Source organism: Nerophis lumbriciformis, linkage group LG21, assembly GCF_033978685.3.
Source record: "Nerophis lumbriciformis linkage group LG21, RoL_Nlum_v2.1, whole genome shotgun sequence".
NCBI classification, from domain to species: Eukaryota; Metazoa; Chordata; class Actinopteri; order Syngnathiformes; family Syngnathidae; genus Nerophis; species Nerophis lumbriciformis.
Window position 1 is genome coordinate 5,552,501 of NC_084568.2, and position 15,797 is coordinate 5,568,297.

Consider the following 15,797-nt stretch of genomic DNA (forward strand, 5'->3'; position numbering starts at 1 on the left):
TACGCATTCCACCGTGCTGCTGCCGGGCCGCGGGGTCACGGGGCACCCAGGCGCAGACACCGACTGAGCCGAGGAGCTAGGCAACACGGGTAAAAATTGGCGCGGAGGGGCTGCTCCCATAAATATGTCTAAGTTGGTTTTGCCGGCGAGTTTGAGGAACGCTCTTTCACAGTCAGCGGCGAGGGGCCACCTCCGCACAGAAGAGCCGTTGTCCGTCCACGAAAAACGTTGCTTCAGTGGCGTGGCTCGCACGGCCGTGTGATCTCCTTGCTTGAACCTGAGGTCGGACGCTTACGCAACCCCCCGGCAGCATCGACACCTGGCGAGATGAAAGGCCAGCAGCTCGTCTTTCACCCGCACTATTTCTGTGCTTGAAATGCGCCATCGTAACAGCTCCCGCTTTGGCGTGATCTGCTAGGTGCGAGACTAAAGATACCCCCGTCGGGGTGGCTGTCGTCAAGGAGACGGGGGCTCCAATACAAATCTTCCCCCGGCCGCTGATTGTTTGACTTTGCAGAGGTTCAAACGGAGGATTGCGCAGCCGCCGCATGGCTGAATCTCAAACCGGCGAGCTGATAACGCATGTCGGGCGTGAGCTGAACAAGCTGAAAATGCCATGCCGCTGGAGACCCGAGCCCTGAAGGTCCGATTCCGTCCTGTGGTGGAAATGAGATGAATAACATTTCTAAGCTGTTTTTGTCCCAGATATAAACAGACTTAGGAAACAGGTGCACATATGCACTTCATCACATGCCCACAGACACAAAAGAACACACCCGCTTGAATGGGCTCCAGCTGGGCACGGTGTACGCTGCATAAACAAGGGCTGCGGAGTGCCCTTACCCGGGACGTTGGTGTGAGGATGTGACTGTTCACCACGGACAATGAGAGCCGCCAAGAGCCTGATTGTGACGAATGAGCCGACACTCACATCAGAGAGGGTGCGAGAGGCGCATTACAGGTGATTTCTACCCCCCCCCTTCCAAAGTGGTTGTTGTGGCAGGCAAGGCCACGGTCACAATGGTCTTGTGGCGACATTTTGGAGGGGGATGAGCGAGGCAGCGTAGCGGATGAAAATGGATGCATGGGTAATACTCAAGCTGCACCATTTTGAGAAAAAAACCTACCTAACCCAAAACCAGTGAAGTTGGCACGTTGTGTAAATGGTAGGGGTGTAACGGTACACAAAAATGTCGGTACAGTAAGAAAACAACAAAATATACATTTTTGGGTTATTTATTTACCAAATTTGCAAAATCTTCCACCAAAAATATTTTTCTTAGTGGAATATTTGTTGTGAAGTAATGGGAATTTTGGATAGGTCAGGGGTCGGCAACCCGCGGCTCCGGAGCCGCATGCGGCTCTTTGATCACTCTGATGCGGCTCAGCAGCTTACTTGCTGAACCCCCCAATTTTCCCGTGAGACTTCCGGAATTCAGTGCCTCTCGCAGAAAGCTCCCGGGATTAAAATTCACCGATTTTCACCCTTACGGCTATAATAAGGGTGTCCCATAATGGTACAACATTTGGCGCCCTCTACAATCTGCATTAATAGAGTGCCAGTCCAACACATGTTATACATTACACATTTTTTGCCTGCAGACGTACGTGACAGCAAGGCATACTTGGTCAACAGCCACACAGGTTACACTGACGGTGACCATATAAAACAACTTTAACACTCTTACTAATAATGCGCCACACTTTGAACCAAAACCAAACAAGAATGACAAACACATTTCGGGAGAACATCTGCACCTTAACACAACATAAACACAACACAACAAACACCCAGAATCCCATGCAGCCCTGACTCTTCCGGACTACATTATACACTCCTGCTACCACCAAACCTCGCCCCCACCCCAACCCTGCTCCCTCACACATCAACCCGGAAGAGTTAGAGCTGCATGGGATTCTGGGTATTTGTCCTGTTGTGTTTTTGTTGTGTTACGGTGCAGATGTTCTCCCGAAATTTGTTTGTCATTCTTGTTTGGTGTGGGTTCACAGTGTGGCGCAATATTAGTAAGAGTGTTAAAGTTTTTTTTTTTTTAGTGTGAGCTGTGTGGTTGGTGACCAAGTATGCCTTGCTGTTGCCTACGTGAGTAAAGCGAAAGCCCCATACAACGTGTGGCTGATCAGTCACGCTGACTGTAGTGGGTGCTATATCCTTTACTGTCACGGCACGCATGACGCTGACAAGCGCCATTCAATTAAAACTCGCGTGCCGCACCAGCATTCAAATTCCACATAAAGGTGTGGGCAGCGTGTCTGAGACCCCTGGTTATACATAGCACAAAAAAAAAAAAAAACAACTTCGTATGCAGTGTTATTTCATTTAAAATTTCAAAAAAATTTTGCGGCTCCCATTGTTTTCTATAATTTGTGAAACTGGTCAAAATGGCTCTTTGACTGGTAAAGGTTGCCGACCCCTGGGATAGGTCAATAATTCATAATAACATTGATTTTGATTCAATATTATATTTTGATCAATGACTGTTTGAAAGAAAAAAAAACAGCTTTTTTTATTAGTCAACATTTCAACTTTTTCTAAATTACATTTAACCTTTAAGCTTTTTTATGTCAGTTTTGTTATGTTTTTGTTTATTTTAATAGTATTTTTAGAATTTAAAACATTAGCTGTGGGCCTCCGGTGCACACTTTTGACACCCCTGCTATAGATAATAAAAAATTAAATGTGATAAATCTATGGATAAAAAGCAGAGCCTGGCGACGCATGCGCGTTTATTAGAGATGCACGGATAGGCAATTATTTCATCTGCAACCGCATCAGAAAGTCTTCAACCATCCGCAATCCACCCGATCTAACATTTGATCAGAACCGCATCCGCCCGCCATCCGCCCGCACCCGCCCGTTGTTATATATCTAATATAGACGATGCAAGGCATTAGTGAGGTTATAAAGCTTTTGCCTGTTAAAGAAAGGAGATTGATCCAATGCAGCACAGACATTCGCGTGCCACGCTGTCACGACCCAGACGCACACCAGTGCGCAATCATATGGGAGCCGCGCTGAGCGCACCTCCAAGCGCGTCTCGCTGCCGGCGACGGCCGGGTATATGGGCCCGACGCTCCAGCGCCATCCATTTTCAGGGCTAGTTGATTCGGCAGGTGGGTTGTTACACACTCCTTAGCGGGTTCCAACTTCCATGGCCACCGTCCTAGCTGCTGTCTATATCAACCAGGGTGAGCCCCACCCCTTTCGTGAGCGCACTGCGCGCGGAGTGACCCCTGTTACGCGCCCCCGGCAACAGGGGTGGCGGGCAGGTAAGCTGCGCGGGCAGGTAAGCTGCGCGGGCGGAGCGCGCGAAGTGACCCCTGTTACGAGCCCCCGGCCATGGGGGTGGCGGGCAGGTATGCTGCTTACCTGCTGCGCGTGACGCCGGCCGCGGCGAAGGCGGACGAGGCGGGGTGTCGGTGCGGTGGGCGCGGTGGTGACCCTGGACGAGCGTCGGGCCCTTCTCGCGGATCGCCTCAGCTACGGCTCCCGGTGGGGCCCTCTCGGGGGAAGGGGCCTCGGTCCCGGACCCCGGCGAGGCGTCCCTTCTCCGCTCCGTAAAAGTGTCCATCTCTTTTTTCTTTTTTTTCTTCTGTTGTGGCATATGCTGCAGGTGCCTGCTCGTTTTTCGTATGTGGGTAACAACATTTAACTATGTATATATATTTCCAAATTGGTTTAACTGCCACCCGCCTGAATCTATTTAAAATCTAATTTTTTTTTATTTCAACCACCCGACCCGACCCGCGGATAAAATCCAATTTTTTAAAATTTCATCCGCCCGATCCGCGGATAATCCGCGGACTCCGCGGTTGTGCCCGCAAACTGCGCATCTCTAGCGTTTATCATAACTCTCTCTCTCTCTCTGTCTCTGCCCCTCCCTCACCAATGCTGCTGCGCGCACAATTTGTTTTGTTTTTAACCCCTTCTTAACCCTGAACGTACATTGAAAATACACGCAACCCTAACTCAAAATGTCGGAAATTTGAGGCATTTAAGAAACTCCGCCCTGACAGCTCCGCAAAAGAGTACATGTCCGGTGAAAAGAGGACGTATGGTCAGTCTATCGTAGCCCGTTAGCTGCTAGCATGCCGTGTGTTGTGCCTCGGTGTGAATTGTTTACACAACGTGCGTTACGCTACTTAATATGTCCGTGTGGAAACTCGTTCGGTACACCTCCGAACCGAACCGGAACCCCCATACCGAAACGGCTCAATACAAATACACGTACCGTTACACTTCTCGTGAATGGTAAATAAAAAGAGAATACAATGATTTGCAAATCCTTTTCAACCTATATTCAATTGAATAGACTGCAAAGACAAGATATTTTGGTGGCAACGGATGAAGCGCTGACTGTCCAAATTCGGGACCCGGGGTGGACCGTTCGTCTGTGCATCGGTTGGGGACGCCTCTGTGCTGCTGACCTGTCTCCGCTCGGGATGGTCTCCTGCTGGCCCCACTATGGACTGGACTCTCACTATTATGTTAGATCCACTATGGACTGGACTCACTATTATGTTAGATCCACTATGGACTGGACTCTCACACTATTATGTTAGACCCACTATGGACTGGACTCTCACACTATTATGTTAGACCCACTATGGACTGGACTCTCACTATTATGTTAGATCCACTATGGACTGGACTCTCACACTATTATGTTAGATCCACTATGGACTGGACTCTCACACTATTATGTTAGATCCACTATGGACTGGTCTCTCACTATTATGTTAGCTCTACTATGGACTGGACTCTCACTATTATGTTAGATCCACAATGGACTGGACTCACACTATTATGTTAGATCCACTATGGACTCTCACACTATTATGTTAGATCCACTATGGACTGGACGCTCACACTATTATGTTAGATCCACTATGGACTGGACTCTCACACTATTATGTTCGATCCACAATGGACTGGACTCACACTATTATGTTAGATCCACTATGGACTGGACTCTCACACTATTATGTTAGATCCACTATGGACTGGACGCTCACACTATTATGTTAGATCCACTATGGACTGGAATTCACACTATTATGTTTGATCCACTATGGACTGGACGCTCACACTATTATGTTAGATCCACTATGGACTGGAATTCACACTATTATGTTTGATCCACTATGGACTGGACTCTCACACTATTATGTTAGATCCACTAAGGACTGGACTCTCACACTATTATGTTAGATCCACTATGGACTGGACTCTCACACTATTATGTTAGATCCACTATGGACTGGTCTCTCACTATTATGTTAGCTCTACTATGGACTGGACTCTCACTATTATGTTAGATCCACTATGGACTGGACTCTCACACTATTATGTTAGATCCACTATGGACTGGTCTCTCACTATTATGTTAGCTCTACTATGGACTGGACTCTCACTATTATGTTAGATCCACTATGGACTGGACTCTCACTATTATGTTAGATCCACTATGGACTGGACTCTCACACTATTATGTTAGATCCACTATGGACTGGACTCTCACACTATTATGTTAGATCCACTATGGACTGGTCTCTCACTATTATGTTAGCTCTACTATGGACTGGACTCTCACTATTATGTTAGATCCACTATGGACTGGACGCTCACACTATTATGTTAGATCCACTATGGACTGGACTCTCACACTATTATGTTCGATCCACAATGGACTGGACTCACACTATTATGTTAGATCCACTATGGACTGGACTCTCACACTATTATGTTAGATCCACTATGGACTGGTCTCTCACTATTATGTTAGCTCTACTATGGACTGGACTCTCACTATTATGTTAGATCCACTATGAACTGGACGCTCACACTATTATGTTAGATCCACTATGGACTGGACTCTCACACTATTATGTTAGATCCACTATGGACTGGACTCTCACACTATTATGTTAGATCCACTATGGACTGGTCTCTCACTATTATGTTAGCTCTACTATGGACTGGACTCTCACTATTATGTTAGATCCACTATGGACTGGACTCTCACACTATTATGTTAGATCCACTATGGACTGGTCTCTCACTATTATGTTAGCTCTACTATGGACTGGACTCTCACTATTATGTTAGATCCACTATGGACTGGACTCTCACTATTATGTTAGATCCACTATGGACTGGACTCTCACACTATTATGTTAGATCCACTATGGACTGGACTCTCACACTATTATGTTAGATCCACTATGGACTGGTCTCTCACTATTATGTTAGCTCTACTATGGACTGGACTCTCACTATTATGTTAGATCCACTATGGACTGGACGCTCACACTATTATGTTAGATCCACTATGGACTGGACTCTCACACTATTATGTTCGATCCACAATGGACTGGACTCACACTATTATGTTAGATCCACTATGGACTGGACTCTCACACTATTATGTTAGATCCACTATGGACTGGTCTCTCACTATTATGTTAGCTCTACTATGGACTGGACTCTCACTATTATGTTAGATCCACTATGAACTGGACGCTCACACTATTATGTTAGATCCACTATGGACTGGACTCTCACACTATTATGTTCGATCCACAATGGACTGGACTCACACTATTATGTTAGATCCACTATGGACTGGACTCTCACACTATTATGTTAGATCCACTATGGACTGGACTCTCACACTATTATGTTCGATCCACAATGGACTGGACTCACACTATTATGTTAGATCTACTATGGACTGGACTCTCACACTATTATGTTCGATCCACAATGGACTGGACTCACACTATTATGTTAGATCCACTATGGACTGGACTCTCACACTATTATGTTAGATCCACTATGGACTGGACGCTCACACTATTATGTTAGATCCACTATGGACTGGAATTCACACTATTATGTTTGATCCACTATGGACTGGACGCTCACACTATTATGTTAGATCCACTATGGACTGGACTCTCACACTATTATGTTAGATCCACTACGGACTGGACTCTCACTACTATGTTAGATCCACTATGGACTGCACTCTCACACTATTATGTTAGATCCACTATGGACTGGACTCTCACACTATTATGTTAGACCCACTATGGACTGGACTCTCACTATTATGTTAGATCCACTATGGACTGGACTCTCACACTATTATGTTAGATCCACTATGGACTGGACTCTCACTACTATGTTAGATCCACTATGGACTGCACTCTCACACTATTATGTTAGATCCACTATGGACTGGACTCTCACACTATTATGTTAGATCCACTATGGACTGGAGTCTCACTATTATGTTAGATCCACTATGGACTGGACTCTCACTATTATGTTAGATCCACTATGGATTGGACTCTTACTATTATGTTAGATCCACTATGGACTGGACTCTCACACTATTATGTTAGATCCACTATGGACTGGACTCTCACACTATTATGTTAGATCCACTATGGACTGGAGTCTCACTATTATGTTAGATCCACTATGGACTGGACTCTCACTATTATGTTAGATCCACTATGGATTGGACTCTTACTATTATGTTAGATCCACTATGGACTGGACTCTCACACTATTATGTTAGATCCACTATGGACTGGACTCTCACACTATTATGTTAGATCCACTATGGACTGGACTCTCACAATATTATGCTAAATCCACTCCACGTCCATTGCACTGGTCGCCCGGGGGGAGGGGTCCCCCTCATCTGCAGTCCCCCACATCTGCGGTCCACTCCAAGGTTTCTCATTGTTCCATTGGGTTGAGTTTTTCCTTGCCCTGATGTATGTCGTAGCGACCAACTGTAGTTACTGTCGTTGTGTCTTATGCAGCCCTTTGAGACACTCGTGATTTAGGGCTATATAAGTAAACATTGATTGATTGATTGATTTATATTGTTCAAACTGGAAAACTTTATTTTACTTATTACATCTTGTTTAATAAGGAGTTCAGACACTTTTAGGAACTTTTTCTCCCTCCTATTTCGGATTAACATAACTTTTCTCATAACTTTTCTCCATCCTAATTTTCCAAACATTGCAACTCCGCTCTTTCTTTTTTTTTTGCTTCTTATAGTGTTACTTAAAAAAAAGGTTTCTTTCCTATTTAAGAACACTTATATATTGAAATATTTTACAGTTAATTACTATTTCCTTCATAATATTACGACTTTATCCTTGTAAAGCTACACAAAAATTTGTCATAAGAATACAACTTTACTCTTTATTATTTAATTATCCCAATATTTTGTCTTTATTCTATACTTCTAATTTTTGTTTAGTTTTTTTTGTTTACCTGTATTTTTAGAATGTGCTTTAAAGTATAAGGTTTTAAGGTTATTGTATTTGTTTTGTTAGATGTATTGCAGTCTTATTTTTGCATCGGTTTGCTAGCTTGACAAAATAAATATGAAAAATAAAAAAAAGAAGGTTGATAATATACAGTATAGCTACTATATCCAATTTTTTTTTTTTTTTTAAACATGAAATAAAATAACATGTCCAACGGTTATTGTTGATGTTGTATTAATGCTATTTTCAATGAAGGTTCAAATGTGGAATTAGTCAAATAATTTCGGAAATCACGTCAAAAACATATTTTTTCTTTCCTATTTTAGAATACTTATATTGTGAAATATGTCATAATTAATTACTCTTTTTTTCATAACATTACAACTTTATCCTTGTAAAGTTACACAAAAAACGAGTCATAAGATTACAACTTTACTTTTTATGATTTAATTATCCCAATATTTTGTCTATATTCTGTACTTCTAATTTTTTTTTCCTTTGTTGCTCTTTTTTGTTTTTGTATTTTTAGAATGTGCCTCAAGTTATAAGGCTTTAAGGTTATTGTATTTGTATTTTTTTTCTTAGTTGTATTGCAGTCTTATTTTTTCGTCAGTTTGCTAGCTTGACAAAATAAATATGAAAATTTAAAAAAAAGAAGGTTGATAATATACAGTATAGCTACTATATCCAACTATATTTAATCTAATTTAAAACGTCCCAAAAATAACATGTTTAATGGTTATTGTTAATGTTGTATTAATGCTATGTTTAATGAAGGTTAAAATGTGGAATTAGTGAAATAATTTCGGAAGTCACTTTAAAAAAAAAAAAAAATGTCTTTCCTGTTTTAGAATACTTGTATTGTGAAATATTTCATACTTAATTAGTCTTTTCTTCATAACATTACGACTTTATCCTTGTAAAGGAAAAGTCATAAGACTAGAACTTAACTCTTTATGATTTAATTATCCCAATAATTTGTCTTTATTCTATACCTGTATTTTTATTTTATTTTTTACATTTTTGCTGTTTTTGTTTAGTTTTTTCTTTTTGTATTTTTAGAATGTGCCTCAAGGTATAATATTTTAAGGTAATTTTTTTCTCTTACATGTATTGCAGTCTTATTTTTTTGTTGGTTTGCAAACTTTAAATAAAATAAAAAGAAGGTTGATAATATACAGCATAGCTACTATATCCAATTATATTTCATCCAATTTAGAAAATCCCAAAAATAACATGTTTAATGGTTATTGTTAATGTTGTATTAATGCTATTTTTTAATGAAGGTTCAAATGTGGAATTAAGTCAAATAATTTCAGAAGTCACTTTAAAAAAAAAAAAAAATTATTTCCTGTTTTAGAATACTTATATTGTGAAATATGTCATACTTAATTACTGTTTTCTTCATAATATTACGACTTCACCCTTGTAAAGTTACAAAAAAATGAGTCATAAGATTACAACTTTACTCTTTATGATTTAATTATCCCAATATTTTGTCTTTATTCTATACCTCTAATTTTTTTCCCATTATTGCTGTTTTTTGTTTTTGTATTTTTAGAATGTGCCTCAAGGTATAAGGTTTTAAGGTTATTGTATTTGTATTTTTTTTCTTAGTTGTATTGCAGTCTTATTTTTTCATCGGTTTGCTAGCTTGACAAAATAAATATGAACATTTAAAAAAAAAAGAAGGTTGATAATATACAGAATAGCTACTATATCCAATTATATTTCATCCAATTTAGAAAGTCCCAAAAATAACATGTTTAATGGTTATTGTTAATGTTGTATTAATGCTATTTTTAATGAAGGTTCAAATGTGGAATTAGTCAAATAAATTCAGAAGTCACTTTAAAAAAAAAAATGTCTTTCCTGTTTTAGAATACTTATATTGTGAAATATGTCACACTTAATTCTCTTTTCTTCATAATATTACGACTTCACCCTTGTAAAGTTACAAAAAAATGAGTCATAAGATTACAACTTTACTCTTTATGATTTAATTATCCCAATATTTTGTCTTTATTCTATACCTCAAATTTTTTCCCCATTATTGCTGTTTTTTGTTTTTGTATTTTTAGAATGTGCCTCAAGTTATAAGGCTTTAAGGTTATTGTATTTGTATTTTTTTTCTTAGTTGTATTGCAGTCTTATTTTTTCGTCAGTTTGCTCGCTTGACAAAATAAATATGAACATTTAACAAAAAAGAAGGTTGATAATATACAGTATAGCTACTATATCCAATTATATTTCATCCAATTTAGAAAGTCCCAAAAAATAACATGTTTAATGGTTATTGTTAATGTTGTATTAATGCTATGTTTAATGAAGGTTCAAATGTGGAATTAGTCAAATAATTTCGGAAGTCACTTTAAAAAAAAAAAAAAAGTCTTTCCTGTTTTAGAGTACTTATATTGTGAAATATGTCATACTTAATTACTCTTTTCTTCATAACATTACGACTTTATCCTTGTAAAGGAAAAGTCATAAGACTACAACTTAACTCTTTATGATTTAATTATCCCAATATTTTGTCTTCATTCTATACCTGTAATTTTTTATTACATTTTTGCTGTTTTTGTTCAGTTTTTTTCTTTTTGTATTTTTAGAATGTGCCTCAAGGTATAATATTTTAAGGTAATTGCATTTGTATTTTTTTTTTTTTCTCTTACATGTATTGCAGTCTTATTTTTTCGTTGGTTTGCAAACTTGAAATAAAATAAAAAGAAGGTTGATAATATACAGCATAGCTACTATATCCAACTATATTTAATCTAATTTAGAAAGTCCCAAAAGATAACATGTTTAATGGTTATTGTTAATGTTGTATTAATGCTATTTTTAATGAAGGTTCAAATGTGGAATTAAGTCAAATAATTTCAGAAGTCACTTTAAAAAAAAATAAAATAAAAAAATCCTGTTTTAGAATACTTATATTGTGAAATATGTCATACTTAATTACTGTTTTCTTCATAATATTACAACTTCACCCTTGTAAAGTTACAAAAAAATGAGTCATAAGACTACAACTTTACTCTTTATGATTGAGATAGGCTCCAGCACCCCCCGCAACCCCGAAAGGGACAAGCGGTAGAAAATTGATATATGTATGGATTTAATTATCCCAATATTTTGTCTTTATTCTATACCTCTAATTTGTTTCCATTTTTGCTGTTTTTTGTTTTTGTATTGTATAACAGTAATTATTTCCTGTTTTAGAATACTTATATTGTGAAATATGTCATACTTAATTACCGTTTTCTTCATAATATTATGACTCCACCCTTGTAAAGTTACAAAAAAATGAGTCATAAGACTACAACTTTACTCTTTATGATTGAGATAGGCTCCAGCAGGCCCGGCCCTCACCAATCTGGCGCCCTAGGCAAGATTTTAGGTGGCACCCCCCCCCACATCGGCAGTGAAGTGTATATACTCACAAGAAACTGAATAGCTTTGTCTTTGACCTTTTTTTTTTTACTTACAACTATACCTAATATATAAAGGGGTGGAAAAGTGACTATTACCTGCAGGGCAAACATTAGCTAACCAGAAGGCAAAAACAATGTAAACAAAAAACACCTGCTTAAAAGATCTAATACAAATGTCCCTGAGGAATGTAAGGTGGGAGTACTGTAATTACCTAACGTTACATTATTATTTTCCATAACAATTTAGCCCCCTCCAACAATATTAACCCGACGTTAAAACAAAACTAGCTATTTATTGATTAGCAATTGCCGAATCATGTAACATTAGCCTAATGCTAAAAAGCCAGCTACTATCACATTCTGTAACAGACAAATAATTTAATGTAGGCTAACGTTACCTACCTGCTACTTCTGTCTTTTTCTCGTTTCTACTCCTCTTCTTTTCTCTTTTTTCTTCCCTGGGCACCTGACAGTTTTGGCCGTTTTGACATCTTGTGTTGATTTTTTGATGTGGTGACGTCCAAAAAGAGTCATGATACGGGAAGGGAGGGGGCGCACCGTGTGGGGGGAGGGGTGGGGGGGGCGTAATGTTGTAACAAATAATATTTCTATTAAATAGGCTTTACTTTGCATTTTAATTAACGTGGGATTATTTTTTGTATTTAGAAATAATAGTACCAACTTTTTTTTCTTCTTTTTTTTTTCTCCAACATTTGTGGCACTGGCGTGGCGCCCCCTGATGGACGGCGCCCTTAGCATTTGCCTATACGGCCTATGCCACGGGCCGGCCCTGGGCTCCAGCACCCCCCGCAATACCGAAAGGGACAAGCGGTAAAAAATTGATATATGTATGGATTTAATCATCCCAATATTTTGTATTTATTCTATACCTCTAATTTGTTTCCATTTTTGCTGTTTTTTGTTTTTGTATTTTTAGAATGTGCCTCAAGGTATAATATTTTAAGGTAATAGCATTTGTATTTATTTTTTTCTCTTACATATATTGCAGTCTTATTTTTTCGTTGGTTTGCAAACTTAAAATAAAATAATAAGAAGGTTGATAATATACAGTATAGCTACTATATGCAACTATCCATCAATCCATCCATTTTCTACCGCTTGTCCCTTTTGGGGTCGCGGGGGGTGCTGCATTCGGTTTAATCTAATTTAGAAAGTCCCAAAAATAACATGTCTAATGGTTATTGTTAATGTGGTATTAATGCTGTTTTTAATGAAGATTTAAATGTGGAAGTCACTTTGGACACCCCTGTGTACTGTTGATTGTCAAATGACGTCACTTTTCAAGCTCAGGCTGGCGAGAGGGTAGGGGCGGGGCTAGAGTGCGTTTGAACCAATCAGCTGCGTCTATGCAAATGAGGGCGATTGTGTCAGTGTGTGTTGAGGAGCAGCTCGTCTTAGAGGAGAAAACACAGTCCGGGTTTAGAGGCGCTACCGTCGGCTACGTTCTCCGTCTTCGCGGGTCTGGATGGCTGGCTAACCACAGACGAGTCCCTCTTCTTTCTCATTGATGCGGATATTTCTCACCTTTTCTGGAATCTTCTAGAAGAGCCGGCAAGATGAAATACAAAGTAAGTGACCGTCATGGCTCCTCTTGTCAGAAAGACGAGCCTGAGGCGACGAATAACTTTTACACTTCAACTTTTTCACAGACAAAGATAGAATGTTGTCACTTTTGCTGTTAAACATGTGTTTAATCGGTGACATTCATGTTTGGTTTGTGTCTCCCCCCCACCCAGTCCGTCGCCCTTATTGAAACACTTATTGCAACAGCAGGGGCGTATGTAGAGAGAAAAGATAACCGGGTGCCCTTTTGCCCCCTGTCACCACTAATGCTCATTTTTCATACTAATGTCTAAGTCACTGTATCAATCAATCAATCAATCAATCAATGTTTATTTATATAGCCCTAAATCACAAGTGTCTCAAAGGGCTGCACAAGCCACAACGACATCCTCGGTACAAAGCCCACATAAGGGCAAGGAAAAACTCACCCCAGTGGGACGTCGATGTGAATGACTATGAGAAACCTTGGAGAGGTTTGTAAGGATGTAAGGACATTTAAACTGTACAAGCATTGCCGCCATAGGCGCCGATCTACATTTCTGCCAGTGAGTGCTCGGTGTGTGTGTATTAGTCAGAGGTGGGTAGAGTAGCCAGAAATTGTACTCAAGTAAGAGTACTGTTACTTTAGAGATTTATTACTCAAGTAAAAGTAAGGAGTAGTCACCCAAGTATTTACCTGAGTAAAAGTAAAAAGTATGTTGTGAAAAAACTACTCAAGTACTGAGTAACTGATGAGTAACATACACACTCATATCATATATATATATATATATGTATATATATATATATATATACATACATACATATACATTGATATATACATTCGAACATGTTGAAAAGAGAAACTGGAGATTGTGATGTATCATGTTGTATACTTGCATGTTCGAAATAAACTCAAACTCAACTCAACTCAGTATATAATTTATAAGTATTTATTTTGCTGTTTTTGTTTACATGTTAAAGGTGTTTTAATGAATATACATGCATGTTTAACACATATAGATTCCTTTCTTTCATGAAGACAAGAATATAAGTTGGTGTATTACCTGATTCTGATGACTTGCATTGATTGTAATCAGACAGTCGTGATGATAACGTCCACGTTTTCAAATGGAGGAGAAGAAAAGTTCCTCCTTTCTGTCTAATACCACATGAAAGTGGTTGGTTTTTGGCATTTTATTTGTCCAGCTTCCATATTCGTTTTCACACACTTTACAAGAAATACATTGGCGGCAAATTCCGTAGCTTGCTAGCTTGCTTGCGCTGGCTTTCGGAGACTCTTATTTTGTAAGTGCAGGCGCGATGGAGCGGCACTTTTATTGTGAAGACAGGAACTGTGCAGTCAGTCTTTAGGCTTTTGACGGGATGTACGGTGAAATAGAAACATTTCTTTTTTCTTTCATACTTTTGATTGATTGATTTGAACTTTTATTATTAGATTGCACAGTACAGTACATATTCCGTACAATTGACCACTAAATGGTAACACCCCAATAAGTTTTTCAACTTGTTTAAGTCAGGTCATGTGACCACCTGGCTCTGTTTGATTGGTCCAACGTCACCAGTGACTGCATCTGATTGGTGGAACGAAGTGAAACGTCACCAGTAAGGCAGGCACTTTGAAGGTCTGTCTGACAGACCAAAACAAACAAAGCGTGCATTAACAGATCGATAAAAATTAGTAGCGAGGAGCGAGCTGAATGTAGATAAAAGTAGCGGAGTAAAAGTAGCGTTCCTTCTCTATAAATATACTTAAGTAAAAGTATGTTGCATTAAAACTACTCTTAGAAGTACAATTTATCCCAAAAGTTACTCAAGTAGATGTAACGGAGTAAATGTAGCGCGTTACTACCCACCTCTGGTATTAGTGTTGTCCCGATACCAATATTTTGGTACCGGTACCAAAAGTATTTCGGTACTTTTCTAAATAAAGGGGACCACAAAAAATGTCATTATTGGCTTTATTTTAACAAAAAGGTCTTAGGGTACATTAAACATATGTTTCTTATTGCAATTTTGTCCTTAAAGGGGAACATTATCACCAGACCTATGTAAGCGTCAATATATACCTTGATGTTGCAGAAAAAAAGACCATATATATTTTTTAACTGATTTCCGAACTCTAAATGGGTGAATTTTGGCGAATTAAACGCCTTTCTAATATTCGCTCTCGGAGCGATGACGTCACAATGTGACGTCGCATCGGGAAGCAATCCGCCATTTTCTCAAACACCGAGTCAAATCAGCTCTGTTATTTTCCGTTTTTTTCGACTGTTTTCCGTACCTTGGAGACATCATGCCTCGTCGGTGTGTTGTCGGAGGGTGTAGCAACACGAACAGGGACGGATTCAAGTTGCACCAGTGGCCCAAAGATGCGAAAGTGGCAAGAAATTGGACGTTTGTTCCGCACACTTTACCGACGAAAGCTATGCTACGACAGAGATGGCAAGAATGTGTGGATATCCT

At 39.3% G+C, this 15,797-nt stretch overlaps 1 protein-coding gene across 3 annotated transcripts in view; it reads left to right on the top strand.

Moving 5' to 3' along the window:
* Positions 1–15,797, top strand: part of nedd9 (neural precursor cell expressed, developmentally down-regulated 9) — a 192,418-nt gene that overhangs the window by 68,111 nt on the left and 108,510 nt on the right. Inside the window, exon 1 of one of the 3 annotated variants that reach the window (XM_061983184.2) lies at positions 13,153–13,336. The exons of the other annotated variants lie outside the window; for them this stretch is intronic. Within the exon in view, the coding sequence (XP_061839168.1) occupies positions 13,325–13,336 (12 nt within the window). The 5' untranslated portion in view covers positions 13,153–13,324. Of the gene's footprint in view, positions 1–13,152; positions 13,337–15,797 lie in introns of those variants that run through there. 3 annotated transcript variants of the gene reach the window in all.